Here is a 24,463-nt window from a genome sequence, read left to right as displayed (position 1 = left end):
TTTCATTGGTAGGTTTAAAAAAACTCAAACAGGTATAGCCAGGCCCTTACCAATTCCCCACCCCCACCCCCACCCTTAGCCTGAGCAGCTTCCTGGCATATTTTCCACCATGTGGCCCTTTGTTAATACCTTACTGTTAAAATGTTTAAACCTCCTGGTGGGAATAAATCACATTTAGGTTTTATGCTTTTTCTAACAGCAGGTATTCTTTTTATTTTTCTGCCAGCTTCAGAGTATTTCACTGTTTGGATGTTCATCAGTGTTTTCATATATCTCCCTTTGTTTCCCAGCACTGTCTCTGATTTCTGCTAAGGTAAGATCCATACAGTTTTCTCCTGTAAGAGTAAGTTTGTCACATAGCCAGAGGTCCTCACAAATGCATTTTTTTCCATTAAAATTATTTTTTATCTGATTGGTCTGAGACCTTTCAATGGAGAAAGGAGTATCCCAGGCCAAGAGTCAGTTTGCCACTGATTTTTATCAGAGAAACAAAAAAATAACTGAAGTGTTGAAGCCCATAATTGGTCCAATAAAAGGGGAGTTTAAGTACCCAAGGTTAGGTACTTTGTTTTAAAAGATTAGAGAAAACCAGACAAAAGAACCCAATTATAAAAATTTTGAGGGTACATATCCTCATAGGTTACTTGCATTTCTTACGTTTGCTGTCCCCTTTCTGAATCCCACAGTGCAAAGGGACTTGTATGTTTGGCTCTGAGAACACAGAGATGTCGGAGACCATATGGCAGAGGTTCATTACAGATGGGCTTTCTCCTCACTCAGGAAAACATACCTAATTACAGAATGCAGAAAACCCAGGGGATAAAAAAACAGGGAAGGAAATGAGGAAACCTTCCAGATCCACATGAGACCGAAATTCAGGAGTATCAATACCATTATTTTATTGTGATGGAATCCACTCTTTCTTTCTTTCTTTTTTTTTCTATTTCTTTTCCTTGAAGTTGTATGAAGCAGATGATTTTTCACTTCATGTTTATTTGAGAAAAACTCTATAAGGAAATAGGGAGAGGGATAGTTCCAGTGCAAGGGAGGCCATTCTTTCCACCGGGAAAGAATGAAGATAATCGCGATCATATTGGGGATTTCCAGGTCAAGGGCAGGGGCTGAGGAAGCCATCAGGGAGGAACACTTTCTGCAGGGTCACTGAACAGGAGCAAACCAGATCCTGAGAGAGCACTCTCTTTGTGAAATAAGAACCGAGCAGGAAACTTTCCACGCTGTGAAGAAGCTGGAACAGAAGGTTGTTCTTCGAGGGTCACCTTCACCACTTCAGCTCAGCAGTCCTGCACAGCACAGAGGAGACTGCTGTTTCCAGGCCCGACTCTACAAGCAGCTTCCTTTTCCCTCTCACAGGGTCCTGCCCCACATTAAAGCATTCAAATAAGACAAGAAAAAACTCCCAAGTCTCCTTGAGCCCATGCTCCTTTAGAGCACAGGTCTTTTATTGACTGGAGATAAAAAGCTTTAGTGTAACAGGGCTGAGCAGGAGTTAGATCCACAGTCTTTGCCATTAATTCTGTCTCCTGTGGTCACCTCTACCATCTGATCTAGGGAAACTGATTATATTTCTGAAAGGGGATTGAAGAGTATTACCTGTCGGCTGAAGTCCAGAGTGTCCTGGGAAAGAGAAGGGAAGAGATATAATTAAAAGATATCATTAAAAGAAATAGAGGCAAGTGGGTCCACAACACAATGTCCCCAGACCCAGACCACCTTCACTGATTTCTCTAAGAGCACAACACATATCACATGAAGCCAGGGCAGGGGGGACAACAAAAACTGAGAGCATGTGGCCCAAGAATTTCATTAGCTTTAGTAGCTCTTCCTTCATTTGCTCCAGGACCTCAACCCAAGATATCCAGGTATGTTAACCTTTGTTTATCTTTACAGGCCATAACCTCTTATGCTTCAGTATAGTAACCATGTATTGTTGCTGCTGGGTTTTTAGCAAAATGAGGTCAATTGTGCAAAGAAAGCCTTCATACAGGACCACTGATGTACAAAGAAATGACATATTTCTTTGAGCAAAGCCATATTTCTTCCCCTAGAAAACTGTGTGGGGTCTCAGCTACCAACAGGCTCCTCACCTTTCTGATTCCTGAGGTGGATGAACAGCCCTGCCCCAAGGAAGAGTAGACCCAGAACGAAGCCCCCAATTCCACTCAGCATCTTGCTCTTTGCAGACTCAGACTGTGCCCCTGAGGGGAGAAGCTAGTGTTAGTGATTTTACCCCAAATCCAGCTTCTCTAATTGAGATCCTGAGATCAGAGCTTTGAGGATGGAGGGAGAAGACTGACTGGAAGATCTAGAAAAACCAGCCATTTCTTGAAAAGAGAATTAAAAATCACACCGAGTAACTATAAGGTTCAGGTATCGAACCCTTAATATATCCCCGCCCTGACATAAGGCCACTGCTTCAGCATCTGATGGGCGAGGAGCCTGGGATTCCATGAGGTCAAGCAGCTTGTCTAGGACGATGGAGCTAATAAAAGGCAGTGGAGACTGGACTCCCTCATGTCAGGAAGGGCCCTGCATCGTAGAGGATGCGCCCCTTCTCAGATCATAAGGCACAATGCAGAGCAATGGTGCAGAAGCACAAGCCTGGCCCAAGGCTGGGAATGGGGCCCAGAGCAAAGGGGCCCTTGCCTGTGATCTTACAGAAAAACTCAAAACTATGACAACCTCTTTTCTCTTCCCCGGAGGTATAGGTCTTTATCAAATTATCACAGGGCTTTCCCCAGTGACCTGTAATTCTGAGAGGAGATCATGGAATAAAATAAAAGTACGGTGTGGGGAGAGGAGAAACCTGACACTCAGGGAAAAACAAAGACCCCCATTTGGCAGGTGGGGAATTTATGAAATCAAGACAGCTTCTCACTCCACTCCACTGTGAGAGGGCTCGGCCGGCTTGGGTGCTCCACTCGGCAGGTGTAGACCTCTCCACTCCGAGGAACTGTTTCCAGCATCACCAGTGTCTGGAAGGTCCAGTCTCCATTATGCATGAGGCCTGTGGAGACCACCCCAGCCTCCTCTTCCTGCCCATTCCGGAGCCACCTGACTTCAATGTTGCCTGGATAGAAACCATTCACAGAGCAGACCAGGAGGTTGTGGTGCAGCAGGGGCTGGGTCTTGGCAGGATACACAGTCACCATGGGCTCAACTAGAAGAGAAAAGGGAGAGGAAATAAGCGCGGAAGACAGAGGAGGGCTCCCGGGGTGCCGCCTTTCCGCCACCAGTCTCCCGTCCCCGACTGCAGTCTCCGGCAGGCCTCGCTCAAACCTGTCCATGTGGCCCAGCAGGAGTCAGTGTCATGAGCCTGGAATTTAATCCTTACAGCGTGGGCCCATTAGATTTAAGAGATGCTGAGGTAAATGATGGGATTTTTCTCAGAGGGAAACGGTTATTCATTGTTGAATTCAAGTGTTTACAAATCTTTGCCAGACACAGGGTGTATTAATTAAAAGCTTAATTCCTGTAGCCAGTCTGCCTGGGTCCAGATCCAGGTTCTGCCTCTTACTGATTGATCCTGACAGAATTTTTACATTCCTTTGTGTCTCAGCTTTCTCAGCTATTAAAAGGGATAATAATGCTAACTTATTCTTAGGGACACTTGAAGGGATGCTAAAGTATATAAAGCAGTAATCGGATTTTAGCCTTCAATATATGTTAGCTGCTTATTATCCTTGTTTGGAAAGAAAATATGACTCAAAGCAGTGTGGCTAAAATGGGGAACAGCTTGGGGTGGATGAGGAGGTACAGTATGATCCTGGGAAGGCTACACTCACACCTGAGAATGCCACAGAGTGGTTCCACCCTGGGAAGCAGGAATAGACAAGGGTGATTTTCTATGAATTGAATCTCAAGAAAAGCCTGAGTCCTGAAGGAGAGAGTAAGGAGCAAGGCAAGTCAGTCAATTTTTTTGAATTCCTAAAATTAAACTCAGCTGATCAATTTCTATCCTTCCAAAGCAGGCATATCTATGACAGGAATTGTTATCATTTATAATTTTGTCTCTTTTTAAGTTGACATATGAGACAGTACAGGGTCTGAGACTCATTAATATGTGTACCCAGTGCTTGAGATAATCCTGACACAATCAGGTTCAATAAATGCAATTAAAATAAAAAAAACCTAGGGGAAAGAAACACTTTTACAATACCACAAGTTGATCGACTTAATGTTGATGGTAAATTGTTACTAAAAATTTTGCAGCATATTTCATTAAATAAAATGTCTATATCTTAACATGGAAAATAGTGAACTGAATCAAAATATAAGCCATAATCTGGAGAAAATGCTGAATCAAATGTCAGAAAAGTGTTACCTTAGTGAACCCACAAATTTACTGAGAAAAACAGCAGGACCCTGTGATAATAAACAATAGATGGTTCTTAAAGCAGTAACAATAATTAACCAATGAATATGTGAAAAATGTTCAAGAACATTCACTATCAAAGAAATACAAATTTAAAATAAAATATAAATTTTCAACTGAGTATTTTGAAATATTGGAAGAAAGAGCTAACAGAAGGGAATGTGAGGTAAATTGTTACAACTATAATTGTATGTAACCAACAAGATTATAATTCAGGAACCTGGCTTCACAATCATTCAACTATATAAAAATATATACATTTGGGAGAAAAAAAACAAGAAATTTAGGCCTAAAAGGAGTCTCAGAAAGATCAGAGATGCCTCGGAGTTCCTCCCTCACCCCTCAATAATTAGTCAGATCCTTTTTTTCAATGAAATGCTTGTGTGCACAGACACAGGCACCCTTATTTCAGGAGTTTCAGGCTCAGAACAGGAAGTGCCCAGAACAATGACCATCCTCCTCACTTTCTCCCAAACTTTTGCATTCCTCATCTCCTATCCCTAAATGTTCACTCCCACCAGAGACCCTGTACATCCCCTCCCCACATCTCTGACCATCAGGCCCTGTCAGTATCTCCTCCATTTCCAGTCCCCTCTCCTCCCCCCACCTTGCACACAGCCACCACCAAGGACGCCTGCCACCCTCCCTCCTGCGCCCCTCCCTCACCTGCTCTCCTTCATGTCTTCTCAGAGCCAGGCCCATCGCCCACCACTCCCACATTCTCTTTGTCCCCTGACCTCACATTCCACCCCTCACACTCTCCCCACAATGACACAGACAAAATCACTCACCCTCCCCAAAATGACGCATGGTCAATACCACCCAAAGTAATCCGTGGATTCAAAGCAGTCCTTATCAAAAAACCAGTGGCAATTTTCACAGAACTGGAGCAAATAATCCAAAAATTTCTGTGGCACCAAAAAGACCCTGAATAGCCAAAGCAATCTTGAGAAGGAAGAAGAAAGCTGGGAGTATCACATTCTCTGATTTCAACTCTACCACACAGCCACACTAACCAAAACAGGATGGCGCTGGCACAGAAATAGACACACAGACTGGACAGCCCAGGAAGAAACCCACACTTACATGGTCAATTAATGTATGATATAAGAAGCAAAGGAAGCTATTAAGAAAACTAAAAAGCAACCTGTTGAATGGGATAAAATATTTGCACATGACATATCTGACAAGCGGCTAAAATAAGAAAAACAAAGAACTCATACAACTCAACAACAAAAAAAACAAATAGTCTATTTAAAAATGGACAGAGAACGTGAGTAGATATTTTTTCAAAGAAGACACGAGGATGGCCAATAGACACATGAAAAGTCATTCAACATCACTAATCATCAGGGAAATACAAATCAAAACCACAATGAAATGTCACTTCACACTAGTCAGAGTGGCTGTGATAAAAAAGATAGTAAATAACAAGAGTTGGCGAGGATGCAGAGAAAAGGAAACCTTCCTACACTGTTGATGGGGATGTAAATTGGTACAGCCACTTTGGAAGGTTTTTCAAAATGCCAAACAGAAATACCACACAGCCCAGTAATTTCACTTCCAGGAATTTAGATAAAGAAATTCCCTAATTCAAAAAGATGTATACACCCTTATGTTTACTGTGGTATTATTTACAACAGACAGGATATGGAAGCAACCTTCATGTCTATTGCTAGATGAATACCATATATACAATGGAATATTATTCATCCATAAAAAGGGATGAAATCTTGCCATTGTGACAACATGGGTGGACCTGGAGAGTTTTACGCTAACCAGACAGAAAGACAAATATGATATCATTTCACTTATATGTGGAATCTAAAGAAAAAAACAAAAATAGACTCATAAGCAGAAGAAACAGATTGGCAGTTGCCATAGGGAAGAAGGTTGGGGGATGGGCAAAACAGGGGAAGGGTATAATGCTTTAATTATAAAATAAATTAGGGGGATGAAACAGCATAGGGAATAAAGTCAATAATATTATAATATCTTTGTATGATGACGTGGTAACTACACTTATCGTGGTGAGCATTTCATAATATATATAATTGTTGAGTCAGTATGCTGTACACTGGAACCAATATAATATTGTATGTTAAGTACATGTCAAAAAAAATCACACACTCTCCTCAGCAACACGCTCTCACAATGACCTCCTCACCTACAGTCACTCACAATCCTACACACCCAGGACGGCCCCCTCTCCGTCACACGCACACGCGGCACACGGGCGCTCACCTCGCCGCTGCACCGTGAAGCTCTCCACGACCCCGTAGTTGTGTCTGCACACCGTGTCCACTTCGGCCCGCCTCTGCTCCATGACGTCCTCCTGCCCGTTCCAGTACTCGGCGCTCGGCCGCCCCAGCTCGGTCACCGCCCGGTACTGCCCCACGTCGCTGTCGAAGCGCACGAACTCCTCGCCGTTATAGATGTGTCTGACCACAAGCTGCACCCGCTCCGTCCCGTTGGTGAAACGACACTCGGGCTTAAACTGCAACAAGAAATGTGCTGCGGGGACAGAGAGATCCGGTCACCCTGCGGGCTGCCGGGAAGAGACTGACGGCCACGCCACCAGTGCCGGGCGCCAGGCAAAGTGGGGTAAGGGGACCCCCTCACAGGCTCCACCCGACTCCCAGCTCCCTCCACCCCGAGGGCATCTTCCATCCGCGGGCGGAGGGAGGCCGCCGGGGCGACGAGACCCCTCTGGTCCGGAGCCTTTCCAGTCACCTGGGCCTCCAGGCTCGGCGGCAGAGCTCCAGGCCTGAGTCGGGCGGGATCTGCACCCCGGCCGCCTCCTTCTGGAACCTCCCCCACAACCCCCGAAGACACTCCCCTCTCTCCTCTCCACCCCCAGCTCTTGTCAGATCCCCCACACGCGTCCCACCTCCTCATCCTGTAAACGCTTGCTTAGGGCTGACCTTGTGCCCGGCCCCTGCTGCCCTGGGGATCCACGAAGGGAAGGCGGACATGTCCCCTCCGATGGAGGGGCCTAAAATTAGTGAAGATGATGGACGAGAGCCAACCAGTAAGAATTTATGTGGGAGTGAGGAACTTTAAAAGAAAAGTGTGGAATCCCAGAACAGAGAGTAACAGGATGATCCTCATGGCATTAGGGCAAAATAAAAGTGGTTTCTATGAGTGATATTTAAGGTGTGACATGAAAGATTAAGTGGATGTGAGCTAGAGTGGTCTGAGGGGAAAAGGTGGCACATTTCAAGTAAAAATACAACGTGCAAAAGCTTGAAGAAATTGATGAACTTCCTCAAGAAACCAAAGAAAACAATTCACAGAAGTCTGACTCTGAGAGGAAGGAGGGGAAAAGATTAGATGGAGAATCACATGGTGCTTAGAAGCCTGTGTATGATGCTAGGATTTTGAATTTGTACTAAATGTAGTAGGAAACTACTGAAAAGTTTTAAGGAGATTAAAACCATTATCCTAATATAGTTCCACAATCTCTTATCAGAATTTCCAAATCCAGAAATCTCAGAAAACCAGATCTTTTTAAAAATTTTGATGCCAAACCCATTTGGCAAATCTGATCTGATGAGGTAAAGGATCAGACAGGTCAGAGCTGTCGCTGATCAATCAGACACGTTGTGCTTCTGTATACATACATATATAGGTAATATATATGTATATATATTCATACATATGGTATATTTTATACAACTTACACATATATCATTCTAATGTTTTTAGTCTTTGTTGAACTGAGAAATTTCAAAAAGAGGTAAAAAAATATAATTGTGGTTAAAAATGAGTGAAATAAATGGGAGTATCTGACACTACCAATAGAATTTAAAAGTACTATAAAAGTTTGAAACTTGTATTGAAAATATCTGTGGCAGTCACAATTTATGACTTGTAAAATCAAGTTGTTGAAAGTTAGCGGAAGTGGCAACGACCACCAACTCATGAAATATTGGAAAGCATTGCATAAGGCAAAAAAATAAAAAATGAAGATCTTGAGCTTACATTGATTGAGTGGATTCAACAAGAAAGTGTTGAATTTATGCAATGGTCTAGCCTATTATGTTTTTTGTAATTAAATAAGGTAAAATCCACAAAGAACTGAACTGGAAGGTGTGAATAAACTGTGAGTCTTGAATATTTAGAAACAGTGCAGTGCAAACTAGTGTTTTCAACCTCAGCACTGTTGACATTTTGGATGAGATAATTCTTCATTGTGGGAAAGACTATTCTGTACATTGTAAGATATCTTCTAGCATCCCTGGCCTTAACACACTTGTGAGAAGAAGCTGCCAGTTGTGACACCAAATATAGCTCCAGACATTGCCAAATGTCCCCTGGTGGAGGGGTGGGGTCGCAAAACTGTCCCTGGGTGAGCACCACCAGTATACCTACCTGAAAAATCTGTGGCAAAAAAGCAGCTGAGAATATATTAAAAATTCTGCCTAATAAAAACACTGGTTCTGAAAAAATTAATTTTGCTGGAAAAATAGCTCTGCATTGGCAACAGTTTCCTAAACAACATTCACAGCCTAATTAGAAAGCATCAAAAGCTATTGTGAATTCTAACCACAAGATGACTGCTCTAGGGTGTGCTACAGCTGCAGGCTGACCCAAAACAAAATGGGCAGGAACTGGAATAAGCCAAAATCCAAGTGGTTTGAAAGATGTAAGGACATTAATTGTGCATTATATTAAAGAAAAGAAAACATGGATAACAAGATACATATTTTCTAACTAGTTCAATAACCACTTTGTATCAGCGGCTTAAGTTCCTTGCAGCTGATCTGGACTGTGAGTAACTCTAAATTAGTGTTATTGCCACTATAAAATTGCTCCACATATTGCAGTCTGAACTTCTTGTAAAAAGAAAAGGTTTTTGGCTTTTAATTCACCCTGGTATGACATATGTGTTGAAATCTTATGACTAAGGAATTTTTGGCACCCTGAAGAGCAAACAATTTTTAAATTCTATTCTTGCTGCAGTTTACAGAGACCTATGAATGCATGGCTTTGTGAAACTAGTCAGTTGCTAGCGCTTATTATAAAACTAATAATTAATAAATCAAATGTTTAGCATAGACTTTGGGCTATGTTCATGTTTGCAAATGAATGAGCAGATGAAGATCTGACATCATTACTATCATGTCATTAGTAAGAAGAAAATTGCATCAAACTTCAATATATGCAAAAGCTTATCAGATAAAACTTTAAATAAGTTAGAGGATAGAGACATCAAAGAAATACTGAACACTGACAACTGAACAATTGACATCATTGGGCATACACATTCCCTGAGTGATGGAAACATGGCAGTGGTGACATTAGGGGCACATGAGAGAGCTCCCCAACCCATTCTGTCAGCCACTCGCACCTTCTTTCTGTACCTTAAACTCAGCAAGCATCCTCCCACACTTCGCCCTTCCTTGGTTGTCTTTCCGTAGAAACTTGTCCCTTAGTCTTCACTTGACTAGCTTCTCCTGATGAGAAGAATGTCTCAACTCAGTGTCATTTCCCAGGGAGGGCTCCCTGGTCTCCTGGAGTGAAGTCAGGTGAATCCAAATCTCACCTCTCCCAACCTTGATGTATATTTTTGCAGAGCACTTACTGCTTTGAGATTTCTTTGTTAAATGTTTATCGGGCTTTCTCCTCTGTTATTAGGTAAATTCCTAATGACTTTGATTGCAGGGCACTTTGCTACCTTATTCAAACAGAATTCCCTGGACCTAGAACAGAGCCCAGTATATAATAGTTACTCAGAAAAAAATAGTTTTGGTCTAAGTGAATAAACCCAGGGTTCTAAGAATTGATCGGTGTGAAGATCCTGGAAAGCAAAAAGGGGTGTAAGCTCAAACGCTATTTTATTCTGACAATGCATTCTATCCCTTTCACTTTCTGTTACAAGTTCAGACAAATTTCCCTTCTCTTACAAGTTAGGCAAAACATTAACAGGTAAGGAAAAGGTGATTTTAAGAGAGAGGGAAAATATCATTTTTATCACATTAGATGGACCTGCTATAGTGCAGAGGGTCTGTGCAAACTCTGGGGATTCTCAGTAATGGTGATGACACAGCTGTGGAAAGAAAGGGAGGAGCTGGAAGTAGAGGTAACCAAACTTGGCTGACTAAGGAAGACAGAGGCCATGATGAATGAGCCTATGAAATGTGGGGCTAAGATTCCAGAAGGCCCGTGGTTTCCCTTGGCTTACTTACCGGCTTTCAGCCCTATGGGATATAAACAACCTCCATGCTCTCTGCTCAGGGAACATACAGTGTGAACCATATGATATTTCACTATTTTTGACTTACAAAAATACGATTTCATAAGCTTGCTCAGTACTAGTTAACTCTCTTTTTGTGAGAAAGAGATGTGTAGAAACTGACAAATATACAATCTAACAAAATAGATTCACAATGACACTTAACTATGCTAGGTTTTCAGAAGATGCTTTAAGTTCTTTAAGGCATCAAAGAACATCCCTTCGAAGCTCCTTATCTACAGGATCATTCCAGAACAAAGGACGTCTGCTTCAGCTCCAAGGTGCTTTCCACAGGAAAATAAAGAGAAAACTAACCCCAACTTCTGTCAGAGACCCTCCAGTGATATGGAAATACAGGCCTTATAACAAATGGGGTTCATGCAGAAGGAAAGGAGAGAGTGGGGGAGACTTCTTGATAAATCCCCACATATTAGGGAGAGGCCCCAACATCACAGATCCTGTTGAGGCCATCATATAGGACCTTCTAGGAGAGATCTTTCCAATTCCTTTTGATTTCCCATGAAATTTTCAGAGAAATTTCATTTTTCTGATAAAACTCAACAAAGGAAACCACTAGATAGGAATGATTTTAGCATCATTATTTATAAAATCTTCTCAAGACCCTGAGGGAATGGAATGCAAGGCTGGAGAGGTTTTACTGCAGGAGAGTTGAGAAAAAAGGCCTATAAATGTGGTGACCTCTTAGGCAGCTCTCCTAGAGAGGACCAGCAGGCGGGCTCCTTTGGTTTGGGATAGAACTGTGGATTCCTACGGTAAATATGGGTGGTCACTGAAGACAATGTCAGTTTTCTAAGGAACAGTGCCTGGACACGGACACAAAGCTAATTCCTGTTGCTACCCCCACATGATAAATGCTCACAACCCAAGGTGTGTACTTACGTCTGGTGTCCTTGGCCCATGCCAGGGGAGGGCTTGGCACCATCAGTATCACAGCCAGAGCTGCCATCCAGGAGCCTCTGGGGAACCACAGACGCACCATGCTGGAGAACAGGAGAGGACAGGGGCAGGGAGCAGGCAAGTCTCACTCAGTGGGGACTAGGACCCTCCTCCATCCACAGCCTAATAACACCAACCGAAGAACTCATTCTTTGTTTCTGGATTGGGTAATCTCAGTGCTGAGAGCCAATCAGCATCCAACATGAGAAGCATCATCAGTTGCTGGTCAGAGATTCAATATGAAAGGGCTTTTGTGAAATTTAGAATTTCCTGCATTTAAAATGATTGCTTTAATTTAGTACTTTAAAGATTTGATCCAGTTTTATGTGAAATATTTTATTGTGCTCCTATTGTGAGCCAGCTCTGTGATGATCAGTGGTGTGCACACAAGTTTGAGTCTCTGAGGAGCATTATCTCTCTCCTTGGAAGGCAGAGTTGTACAAATGTGTGTGAGTGTGTTTAGGAGTTGAGGGGGTGGAGGGAAGGTGATCTCAAGGCAAGAGACTTAATCTGGTTCTTTGTGCCCCCAAATTTAGTGTTGTGGGTTTGGGGAAATTAACCTCCCACAGTGGAAATGAAGTTACTGCCATCGTTTAGGTATTTCAATACAGGAAATGCTGTGATTTTCTGGACAGATCAAGGAGCAACATCCCTTGGTAACTGATGAGATGACAGAATTTTAGCTGTCGATTGGAAGGTATAGTCTGTACCTCCTTATAGGTAAGGGTGGCTGATCAGCTAAAGGGAATTGAAAGCTAGTCAATAACTTAACCTCAGTGAAAAGATTTTTCAGGCTTGTCTCCCAAGTTTAGTGGCACCTCCAGAATAAACAGAAAAGGGGCTTACAGGACATTGTATGTACAGAATGGAGAGTGTTTAAGGTACCTTTGTATAGCACTCAGCTTAACAATGTGATAAGGCCAGCTGTCCAAATCAAAGTATGCAGAGGGCTGAAAGACTGAGTAATGACTCAGAGTCAGCCTTTGGCACAACTCTCCTTTAGAATAATAAATATTTTATGTGAAAAAGTTTCCAATCCCTCACTCTTGATCCGTCATTTTATTAGGGAAATGTCCCTTTATTATTCACTTTCTCTTGCTTTATTCCCACAGAAAGATATAAGAAAACTTTGCTAATGAAACATAGAGAATTCAGGAAATAAAACACTATGGAGAACTATGAGTTACATCCCTTGATGTAACTGACATAATTTTAAACACATAATTCTACTTTTGTAAAGTTATTACCCATTACATTAATATAAATGTAATATCTCAGATTTAGAATATACTTTAAAGGACAACCATCTATATAATTTCTGCCTTGATTCACCCTCCAGCACAATCTGATGAGCAACTCTACTTTATGTGCCTTATTAATTCTAGTGACAGGGTACTCACCATGCTGTAGTAAGAATGACTAAAATTTATTGGACAATTTTTAGTTTGTACCCAGAATTATACAAGGGCTTTTTAAAAATTGTATTTTTATTTGCTTCTCACATTATCTCAATGATTTCAGTACTCCTTTCATTCCTGCAAATGGAGAGAATAAAATGAGAGATGGAATTTAAACAACTTTTGCAAAATACAGGCTTGTAAATGAGTGCTCCAGATTGAGCAAAGGGTTATGCACATCCAAATCCTACAAGCTCAGCGACTGCATCAGACCACCTCACATTCAATTTCTGAAGACAATAGTGCCCTTATATTGAAACTATTTTATCCCTTTAATTTATAGATATGCATAGAGAGGTATGACAACTCCTTTTAATGAATGACAGAATTTTATATAAATCCAGGCAACTACTGTGTAACAATTCTAGTTCCTCCAAAAGATTCCCTTCATTAGCATTGTTAATCTCTGTTGGAAATGATAAAATTTACTTTTATCTTATACAATGATACCCACAACTGCCATATAATCTTATTCTTATTAAAGATAACAGTGACCATCAAATTCCTAAATCAAATCTGTTCTCAATCATTTCAGATTTCTCAGCATAATGTAGAGCAAGTTTGAACATTTCAGGATAAAATGAAAAGAGTATCTTACTTACTTTGGAAAAATGTATTTCTCTTAATGTGGAAAGTTTAAACTGTATTGGAGAAGTTGAGTAGAAGCCACTATTGTCCCTGGATTTGAAAAGAATCTATGTCCCTAGACCCTAATGATAATTCCATTGTATTGCAAGTTGTGCAGCTGGAACCAGAATATCACATTTTATTTGACAAACAAAAATCATATACTCAGAATTAATTAGCTGTCCCTTGCTAAGGAAAGCCAAACTAAGGTTCACCTTAGATTAAAGGATAAAGGAATGGTGAAGTAAAATAATTCTATATCGAGAATTTACTGAAATATAGTTAAAGAAAACATTATCGAAACTAGTTCATATAAATTTGATATACAATTTATAAATTACACAAACTTACTTTTTAAAAGAATTATTCAATGACTAAGTGTTAATTTTTGTATGCTTTATCTATCTATGAGTAACAAAAATTTGCTGCTTCAGATATTATGTATCTCACAGTTCAATATTATTTCAATATAATGATAGCTCAGATAAACAATGTAACAAGAGGCAGGTCCTGGAAGGCAGCATAGAAAGAGCCTGAGCCCACTCCTTCCCATGTACACACAGAATCTACACCTATACACAAAGCAATTCTTCCCAAGGAAAAATTGAGGCCTGAGTGGACACCTTCTGAACAAAAAGAGATAAAAAGACCACATAAAAAAATATCAGCAGAAACAGTGATACAGTGATGGAGGAAGCCCTCCCCACTACAACTTCACACAGGGAGGGATATTAATGAGCCTTAGCCTCACCTGCCCTGGGGCATCGAAAGAAAGCTGCAAAGTTGGAGGGTTTAAACCTGACCACCAAACAGCAGGGGAACTGCTGGAACTCTCCGCCAGAGAAGAGCTTGTGAGTGCCATTGTTTGTGGTCCCCCTGGACACTGCTCACGTGGACAGAAGCAGGGTAAGCACCACTGTTTACACTCACCCTGGACACACTAGTGTGAATGGGAGCACAGTAAACACCATGTTTTACTCTCTGCCCCAGGCATTGCTAACATGAATGGAAAAAGGATAAGAATCATTGTTTTTCTTCCCCTCACCCCCACCCCCAGACTCTCCTAGCACAGATTGGAGCAGGATGAGTGGCACTGTTTACATGGCCACATCCCCAGCACATTGCTAGTGCTGACAGGAGCAGGGTGAGCACCGTTGTTTACATTCCCCACGCACATTAACATTGCTGACAAGAGCAGGGGCAGGGTGGACACAACAGCTCCAGATGTGATGGAGGTAGCCTCTGGGCCCTTGCCAAGTCGACAGATCTGTTAGAGACCAGCAGTCCCACCAAGGTGTTACCAGCTTGCCACTCACACAGATTCACCCTGTTCATGCCCCTTCCATCCCCAGCTGCCCCATTTGCATGTCCCCAGCCAGATGCCAATCCAGGAGACCCCTGGACTTTGCCCATTCACTCCCAGTTGCCCCATTAGCATGACTCCAGCTGTCACCCACCCAGAAGACCCCTGGACAGTGCCCCTCCACCCCTAGTTACTCCACCAGAGAGGGCCTAGCTCACTGCCCACTGGAGAGCTCCCCAGACTGTGCACATTTGAAACTGGCCACCCTACCTGTGTGGCCCTGGCTGGCAAGCACACTGAAGACCCCCAGCCCACACCCTGGGAGCCCTAGTACCAGGACACAGCTATCTCATGCTCACTCAACCTCCAGCCAGCCAAAACCACCAGGAACACACTGTCTAACAAAAAGACCTTCCTACACAAAGTCAATTATTGAAGACTGAGAGAGGTAGCCCATTCTATTAATTCATGGAATCAACCACAGAAATTCAAACAAAATGAAGAGATATGTTCCAAACAACAGAATAAGACAAAACTTCAGGGAAAAAAAGGCTAACTGGAATAGCATTAACCAATCTACCTGATAAGGAGTTCAAAGCAATGGTTATGAAGATACTCACCAGACTTCAGAAAAGAATGGATGAGCTCAAGGACGATTTCAGCAAAGAGATAGAAAAATATAAAAAGAACCAGTCAGAGGTGAAGAATAAAGTAAATGAAATAAAATATACACTAGAGAGAATCAATACCAGACTAGAGGATGCAGAACAGATCAGCAATGGAAGACAGAGTAATGGAAAGCACTCAAGCTGAGAAGCAGAAAGAAAAAAGAATAAAAAGAAATAGGGAAATAAGGTTAAAAGAGTTCTGGGACAACATCAAATGTTCTAATATTTGCAGTATTAGAAGTCCCAGAAGAAGAGGGACAGAAAGGAGTGGAAAACTTATTTAAATAAATAATAGCTGAAAACTTCCCTAACTTAGGGAAAGAAACAGACATCCAGCTCCAGAAACCACAGAACACCTCAAGTAAGATGAACCCAAGGAGGTCCGCAGCAAGACACATCATGATAAAAATGTCAAAGATTGAAGACAAAGAGATAATATTAAAAACAGTGAAAGTGAAGTGTCAAGTTGCCTACCAGGGAAACCCCATAAGACTATCAGCTGATTTTTTTCAGCAGAATCTCTACAGGCCAGAAGAGAGTGCCATGATATATTGGAAGTGCTGAAAGAGGGAGATATACAATCAAAAATACTCTACCCAACATGGTTATCATTCAGAATTGAGAAACAAAGGGCTTCTCAGATAAACACAGATAAAGGAGTTCACCAGACCTAAAGAAGTTCACTAAAGATGTCACAAGAAATGTTCAAGGAACTTCTTTAAGAAAAAGAAAAACCCTGAGTAAAAGCAAAAAAATTATGAAAATACTTCACTGGGAGAAACAAACAGTGAAGAGAGCAGACCAGTCACTTAAAAGCTAGTAGGAAGGTTAAAAGACAAAAGTAGCAAAATCAACTACTTCTAAAAGTTTGTTAAGGGAATCACTAAGTAAAAGGCATTAAAAAAATACATCATATACATAAAACATGGAGGAAGGGAGTTAAAAATGTAGTGCTGTTAGAATGCATTCAAACATAAATGACTAATAACAGACTGTTACAGATGCAAGACATCTTGCATCTATATAAATTTCATGGTAACCAAAAACCAAAAACCTATAATAGATACACAAAGAAAATGAAGAGAAAGGAATCCAGCTATAGCATAAAAAGTCATCATAAATAGGGGAAGAGAGCAATAGAAGAAAGAATCAGGGAAAAATGACAAAACCCAGAAAATATTTAGCAAAGTGGTAATAAGTACATACCAATAAATAGTTATTTTAAATGTAAGTGGGCTAAATTTTCCAATCAAAAGGCTTAGAGTGACTGAATGGATAAAAAAATAAGACACATCTATATGCTGCCTACAAAAGACTCACTTCACACCCAAAAACACACACAGACAAAACTAAAGAGATGGAAAAAGATATCCCAAGCAGAAATGAAGAAAGGCTAGAGTAGTGATATTGGACAAAATAGAGTTTAAAACAAAGTCTGTAACAAGAGACAAAGAAGGACATTACAAGATCAACAAAATGAAAAGACAACCTACTGAATGGGAGAATATATCTACAGATGATATATCTGATAAGGGGATAATTACAAAATACATAAATAATTCATATAACACAGTAGAAAAATAAAATCCAGTTAACAGATGGACAGACTATTTAGATAGACCCAAAGAAGATACACAGATGGCCAAAAGACACATGAAAATGTGCTCAACATAACTAATCAGCTGGGAAAAGCAAATCAAAACCACAATTAAATATCACCTCATGCCAATTAGAAAAGCAATTATCAAAATGACAAGAAATAGCAAGTGCTAGTGAGGACAGGGAGAAAAGGGAACCTTTGTATACTGTTGTTAATATAATCTGGTGCAACCACTATGAAAACAGTATGGAGGTTCCTCAAAAAATTAAAAATAGAACTACCATATGATCCAGAAATTCCAATTCTGGGTATTTATCTGGAGAAAATGAAAACACTAACTCCAAAAGATATATGCATCTCCATATTCATTGCAGCACTATTTACAATAGCCAAGATATCAAGCAACCTATGTGTTCACTGATGGATGAATGGATAAAAAAGTTATATATATATATATGTATATATTCTTTTTATAATATTAGAAGAAAATCTTGCCATTTGCAACATGGATGGATGGATGGACCTTGAGGGCATTATGCTAAGTCAAACAGATCAGACAAAGACAAATTGTGTATGATTTCACTTATATGTAGGATCTAAAAAACAAAAAAAATTAGTAAAAAAGGATACTACGTAATGGTAAGTGAGTAAGTCCAACAACACGTCATGAAAATTGTTAATATCTATGCAACCAATGTAGAAGCACCTAAATATATAAAGCAAATATTAGGACATGAAAGGAGAAATCAATGGTAATGCAATAATAGTAGGGGATGTTTAACAATCCACTTGTTAGAGCATTCAGACAGAAAATTAATAAGGAAACAGTGGCTTTGAATGACACATTAAACCAAATGAACCTAATAGACATATATACATAGAATGTTACATCAAAACCAGCAGAATACTCATTTTTTTCAAGTGCATAGGGAACTCATCCAGGGTAGATCATATGTTAGTTCAAAAAACAAGTCTATTAATAAATTAAGAAAGATTGAAAATCATACCAAGCATCTTTTCGGACCACAACAGTATGAAACTGGAAATGAATTACAGGAAAAAAATTGGAAAAAACACAAACACATACAGCTTAGGCAACATGCTACTAAACAACCAAGGAGTCAATGAAGAAATTAAAGAGGAAATCAAGAAGTACTTGGAGAAGAATGAAAATAGAAACACAACAATGCAAATCTTTGTGAGACAGCAAAAGCAATTCCAAGAGGGAAGTTTATATCATTAAAGGCCTACCTCAAGAAACAAGAAAAATCTTAAATAAACAATCTAATCCTACAACTAAAGGAACTAGAAAAAAAGAAAAACACAGCCCAAAGTTAGTAGAAGGAAGGAAATAATAAATATCAGGATGTAAATGCATGAAATAGAGACCAAAGAACAATACAAGGGATTAATGAACCTAAGAGCTTTCTTTGAAAGAACAAACAAAATTGATAAAATTTGAGCTAGACTCATCAAGAAAAAAAGAGATGACCCAAATAAACTCAGAAATAAAAAAGTTAACAACTGACACCACATAAATACAAAAAAATTGTACACCATAAATTGGACAACCTAGAAAAATGGATAAATTTCTATAAATATAAAATTTCCCGACTGAGCCAAGAATAAATAGGAAATCTGAACTGATTAATAAAACTATAGCAGTAATCAAAAACTACCAATAAATAAAAGTCCAGAACCATATGGCTTCATAGGAGAGTTCTACTAAACATTTAAAAGACAGTTAATGTACAATTCTTTTTAAAACTATTCGAAAAAGTTGAAGAGGAAGGAAAGCTTCCAAATTCACTCTATGAGGCCAGCATCACTTTGATACCAAAATCAGACAGTCACTACAAAAAAGGAAAATTGCAGGTCAATATCCCTGACAAACATAGATGCAAATTCCCTCAACAAAATATTAGCAAACCAAATTAAAAAATACATTAAAGGAATCATTCATCATGACCTAGTGGAATTTATTCCAGGGATGGTTCAACATTCATGCATCAATCAATGTAGTATACCATATGAACAAAAGGTAGGACAGAAATATATGATATTGTATATAAACTGTATTTCAACTGAAAAAATTATTTTTGAAAAACTAAATTGGGAAAGGTAAGAGGTATTCTCAAACTCTTCACAAGTTTTCTCACCAAGAACTGTTGCAAACTGTGACTGATAAATTTTGCCCAACAATGAAATTAGTAAACTTGGGATACTCCGGGGCTGATTTTATAAGGCACCAACTGATATGATAGTCCTTTCTGTATTGAAACTGATATGATAGTCTTTTCTGTATTGGACCAAAAGATTTGAATTTTATACCCAGGTAGAAACTTGAAAGTCTTCCAGAATTGGTCTGATATATCCTCCATACAGTGTGGGGGCCCGGCCTATGGCAGAGGCTGAGCCCCACTCTAGCTGGACAACACCCTAAAGATGGCGCCTGCTTCCTAGACACCACCCTTCCTGGCCCTACAGCTCAGCACATAAGGAAGTCTCCATGATTGGCTTGTCCCCATTTCTGTGCTCGTGCTCATAGCATGCTTTTCACATGTTTCCAATAAGACTGAACCTGGCGCGTGATCAGTCAGCTGATTGGTTGGGATATGCTATATAAGCTGCTGCCCTGGAGGAAGTGGGTGTGGTTGTTGTTTTTTGCTTTTGCCTTTCGCTGGATGGATGCTGGGACACCCATAATAAAGATTCCTAACAAACCAGGCCTTCAGTGATTGTTCTCCTGCCGGCGCCCTAGGTGGCGGGACGCGATAGCTGGTGCCAAAACCCGGGACAAAAACCTGGCTTCCGAGGACGGAGTGGAACTTCTCACCCTGCGGCGATCCGAGTGGACACCCTTTGGAAGAGTTACATGAGTGACTGACATTTTGGAGAGTGGTGAGTATGGTCAGGGACAAAGTGAAAGCAACATCAGGTTGTGCGAATGCAAGCAATTGTGGTGTGTGTGTTTAGCCTTTGTGTCCTTGTCTTGTTCTGTCTTAGTCTGTATATGTTTCTGTGTTTCCTCACGAAGAATAAGAGCGCTGTGGAAAGTTCGCAGGTAAAGTGACGTAGACTAAAGTTCGCGGGAAGCGACGAAAACCAGTTAGCGAGGACTCTCAGGCTGTAAGGAGACTCATTTCAGGGGTACAAGCACGGGTGCACGTAACCTCAACTTAGAATAGAGTCAACCTCCTTTCCTTCGCACTATGGGTTCAGAGGTGTCTAGGATGCGGGCGGAGGAACCACTCCAGGCACTCCTAAGGGCTAATGGAACTCCATTAAAGGCTAAGACCGCGAGGGCTTTCTTACATACTGTTGAGAAGCATGCGCAGTGGTTTTTGGATGAGGGAGAAGGATCACTGCCCCCTTGTGGGAAAGACTAGGGAACGATCTGCGCAAAGCAGATCAAGCAGAACCGCTCCCGGTAGGGACGATTCCTATATGGAGTCTAGTCAGGGGGTGCCTTAAGGAGGATAAGCCAAGCTGCAGAGAGGCTATAAGAGAGGGGGAGGAAGTTCTGGAAGATGTCCAGGAGGAAAGATCCTCCGCTAGGACCTCAGAGAGGGGGTCCGAGCAAGGAAGATCTACAGATGAGGAAGGGGAGCTATCGGGAGAGGAATTAGAAAAGCATATAAGGAGACTTAGAATTGCCCAGAGGAAGGAACGCCCTATCCCCCCGCAGTTATCCCTCCCTAACACAGCTGAGGCAACAGAAAGAGGAAGAGGAATCGGAGGACACCCCCCTCTCAACAACCCTGAAACCGTCCTTGAAAATGGTGCCGTCAGCCCCCCCTCTTCTTGCGGCTTCATTTGCAGAACCGCCCCTGTATCACGTACAGCCCTGTCTTCGTACGTGTGATTGCAATCAAGGACTAGAAAGGGGGGTGGAGGGAGTGGCTGAGAGAACAAGGAAGTGCCGCTTTCCCTGTATTTGAAGACCCTAATACACAACAGAGGTATCATCAAGCCCTAGATTTCAAGGTCATTAAAAGTCTGAAGGAAGCATCCACAACGTATGGCCCCCAGGCAGCTTTCACTGTTTCTTTAGTGGAGTCAGTAGCTTCTCTTAATCTGACGCCGGATGATTGGGCCAATGTAGCAAGAGCAGCCCTCTCTGGAGGTCAGTACCTGACATTTAAGACAGCCTGGCAAGAATTTTCACAGGACACGGCTCGGCGTAATGTCGCAGCAGATAATCATCAATGGAACTTGGACATGTTGATGGGCACGGGTCCATATTTGGGTCAACAGAATCAGGTAGGATTCCCCCCAGCAGTATATATGCAAATAGCTGCGGCAGCAGTGAGGGCCTGGAAGACACTGCAAGGCACAGGTGACCTACAGGGTCAGCTGTCAAAGGTGTTACAAGGATCTAATGAGCCATATGCAGACTTTCTAGCCAGACTGATGCAAACAGCTGGTCGCATATTTGGTGATGTTGATACTGCTATGCCCCTTGTGAAGCAGCTGGCCTATGAGCAGGCCAACAAATGGTGTAGGGAGGCCATAAGACCCTGGAAGAGCCCAAGCGCCCCTATGTAGTGCTGCTTCACTGTCTTGGATGGACCAAGAAGGGCACGAGGGGATAATTCAACCCTTCATGCTAAACATACCCGTGTCCCTCTGGGGAAGAGATGAACTAACCCAAATGAATCTCAAATTGACCACGGAAACTTTCTACAGCGAACAGTCTAACTGCATTCTGAAAAGACAGGGCTACCCCAGGACAGGTGGACTTGGGAAGAACTTGTCGGGTCGAGAAAAGTCCATTCCTTTGTCTAACATTATGCCCAGTCGATTTGGAGGGCCCGGGCTGGGTTTTTCCTCGGGGCCACTGAAGGAGAACAGCAAATAAAGATTCAGTGGCAATCTGAGAATCCTGTGTGGGTTCCTCAGTGGCCCCTTACTAAAGAGAAGAAGGAAGCAGCTCACACTTTAGTACAGGAGCAGCTTGCTGCCAAGCATATTCAGGCCTCTACCTCCCCCTGGAACACACCTATTTTTGTGATAAGAAAGAAAACAGGGAAGTGGAGGCTTTTACATGACCTTAGAGCTGTAAATAAGCAGATGGTGCTTATGGGCTCAATACAACTGGGTTTGCCACTGCCCATTGCCCTGCCTAAGGCATCTATCATTATATGGATGACATCCTTTTGTGTCATGAGAGCAGCAGGGAGCTAGAGACAACCCTCAGGGTCAGGGTATGGTGGAACGCACCCACCTCACCCTCAAGAATGCCTTATATAAACAAAAAGGGGGAATAGGAGAAGACTTTAGATCCCCCAGAGACAAATTAAATATCATATTATTCATTTTAAACTTTTTAACACTGGACAAAAATGGCCGTAGTGCAGCAGAGCAGCATGGCCAACAATCCAATCCAAAACACATGCCTAAAGTTTTGTGGAAGGATGTGTTAGAAGGAACATGGAAAGGCCCGGACCCAGTGATAATCTGGACCCAAGGCTCGGTTTGTGTTTTTCCACAGGACCAGCAGAACCCCGTTTGGGTGCCTGAACGTCTGATACGCAGAGTGGAAAACCCCGGAGCGGAGGTACAAGATGATCACACTGCTTCTGCTCCTGCCGTGGATCCTACAGCAGGCGACGGCGGAGCCAAGCTGCAGCTGCAGCCACCGCTGTGCTGACTATCACCATTCCTATGGCAGAGACGCTGAATGGTCTGTCCCAGGCCACTGCCTCGACAATGACAACGCAGAACGTCATCAACGGCCATTTTAAGAATGGGATGGCCTTGGTCAACCAACGCATGAACCTTCTTCAAGAACAATTGAACCTCTTGGGGGAGGTTTTGTCTGTGGGCTGCCTCCATTCTTATATGGGGGTGTATTACTGGTATTCCTTTTCATAATTATTCTAAAGCTGCCAACTTGTCCAGACAGTTAGGCAAGATGTTAACCACAAATTGGTCCAGTGAGCTTGACGAGCTCACCACTCAGCTACGGTTAGAAATTTTGAATGTTAGCTCCAAGAAGGTAGAGATGCTCTCTGTAGCCACCAAAGCCTGTCATAGTAGGTGTAGGTGTCATAGGAATATTGCTAACTGTGGGCCTCCTCCTGCTTGGGAGGAAAGTCTGTTCCATACAAAAACAGCAACGGGGAGAACAGAAGGTCCTGTTGCAGGCCAAGGCAGCGCTAGAGGAAGGCATCTCCCCTAGAGTATGGCTTAATATGCTGGATCAGTAGTCAAGGACGGGTAAGATCGGGAGCTGCGCATATCAACCTAAGACAGGGCGCAGACCTAAGCTGTCTGTTGCCTGAGGACGGGTAAGAATGCCGCAGACTCCGGACGACCTAAGACAGGCATGATCCCGACAGCCCTTTGGTTATAAAACAATAAAGGGGGAGATGTGGGGGCCCGGCCTATGGCCGAGGCTGAGCCCCACTCTAGCTGGACAACGCCCTAAAGATGGCACCTGCTTCCTAGACACCACCCTTCCTGGCCCTACAGCTCAGCACATAAGGAAGTCTCCATGATTGGCTTGTCCCCATTTCTGTGCTTGTGCTCATAGCATGCTTTTCACATGTTTCCAATAAGACTGAACCTGGCACGTGATCAGTCAGCTGATTGGTTGGGATATGCTGTATAAGCTGCTGCCCTGGAGGAAGTGGGTGTGGTTGTTTTTTGCTTTTGCCTTTCGCTGGATGGATGCTCGGATGCCCATAATAAAGATTCCTAACGAACCAGGCCTTCGGTGATTGTTCTCCTGCCATCGCCCTAGGTGGTGGGACGCGATAATACAGTTCACTGAGAATGTTAAAATGTTTGTCAAATATCTTGGTAACTCTGTAGCCTTTAGAGAGAGATACATTGAGTTCCACTGGAAAGCAGATTGCTCTCAAGTCCATAGATGTCTTCTAGTATACTCTACATGTGTCAACAGAGAATAAACATCAGCTTGCAATATATCCTGATCAGAAAGATTAAAAATATCATCTGTAGATATATCATTACACCTTGTCTTAATATTATCTCCAAACCCACAGAAACATGGTATCTAATATTGACAGTAGGGTAGTAATGAAAGGTTCTATAGATTAAGAAGCTTTATACAAAGGCCAACCTTTTGTATAAGTATCTCAGGAATCATCTCTGGGTCCCATATTCTATTAGAAAGTCTGATTATGGGAAATGGCTTTTATTTTTAATTTATTGAGTTAATATTGATATAACACATTATATTACTTTTATTT

The 24,463-nt window shown here is 41.8% G+C and overlaps 1 protein-coding gene and 1 long non-coding RNA gene across 3 annotated transcripts; one reads left to right on the top strand and one right to left on the bottom strand.

Annotated features, from left to right (window-relative positions):
* Positions 1-874: 874 nt before the first annotated feature.
* On the bottom strand, positions 875-11,712 carry LOC108410362 (DLA class II histocompatibility antigen, DR-1 beta chain-like). The gene is made up of 6 exons (XM_017681386.3): positions 11,532-11,712; positions 6,638-6,907; positions 2,897-3,178; positions 2,106-2,216; positions 1,612-1,635; positions 875-1,301 (listed from the first exon to the last, which is right to left on the bottom strand). The coding sequence occupies exons 1-6, from the start codon at positions 11,629-11,631 to the stop codon at positions 1,288-1,290; spliced, it is 801 nt and encodes a 266-aa protein (XP_017536875.3). The 5' UTR covers positions 11,632-11,712; the 3' UTR covers positions 875-1,287.
* On the top strand, positions 6,859-23,953 carry LOC140846913 (uncharacterized). Of its 2 annotated transcripts, XR_012126422.1 has the most exons (3): positions 6,859-6,997; positions 20,005-20,144; positions 22,738-23,953. It is a non-coding gene; the product is annotated as an uncharacterized lncRNA (long non-coding RNA). The 2 variants fall into 2 exon arrangements; XR_012126421.1 differs by lacking the exon at positions 6,859-6,997 and having other exon boundaries at positions 18,092-20,144.
* The last annotated feature ends 510 nt before the right edge of the window (positions 23,954-24,463 follow it).

The sequence above is a fragment of the Manis javanica genome, chromosome 16 (genome assembly GCF_040802235.1).
Source record: "Manis javanica isolate MJ-LG chromosome 16, MJ_LKY, whole genome shotgun sequence".
Classification (NCBI taxonomy): Eukaryota; Metazoa; Chordata; class Mammalia; order Pholidota; family Manidae; genus Manis; species Manis javanica.
Note: the sequence above shows the minus strand (reverse complement) of the source record. Positions and strands in the feature narration are given on the sequence as shown.

Coding starts and splice junctions, on each gene's coding strand:
- LOC108410362 (XM_017681386.3), bottom strand. CDS start 11,631: ATGGTGCGTCTGTGGTTCCCCAGAGGCTCCTGGATGGCAGCTCTGGCT. Junction 6,908..11,531: donor ATGGGCCAAGGACACCAGAC/GTAAGTACACAC, acceptor CTGTCCCCGCAG/CACATTTCTTGTTGCAGTTT. Junction 2,217..2,896: donor CCCTCTCACAGTGGAGTGGA/GTGAGAAGCTGT, acceptor TTCTCCCCTCAG/GGGCACAGTCTGAGTCTGCA.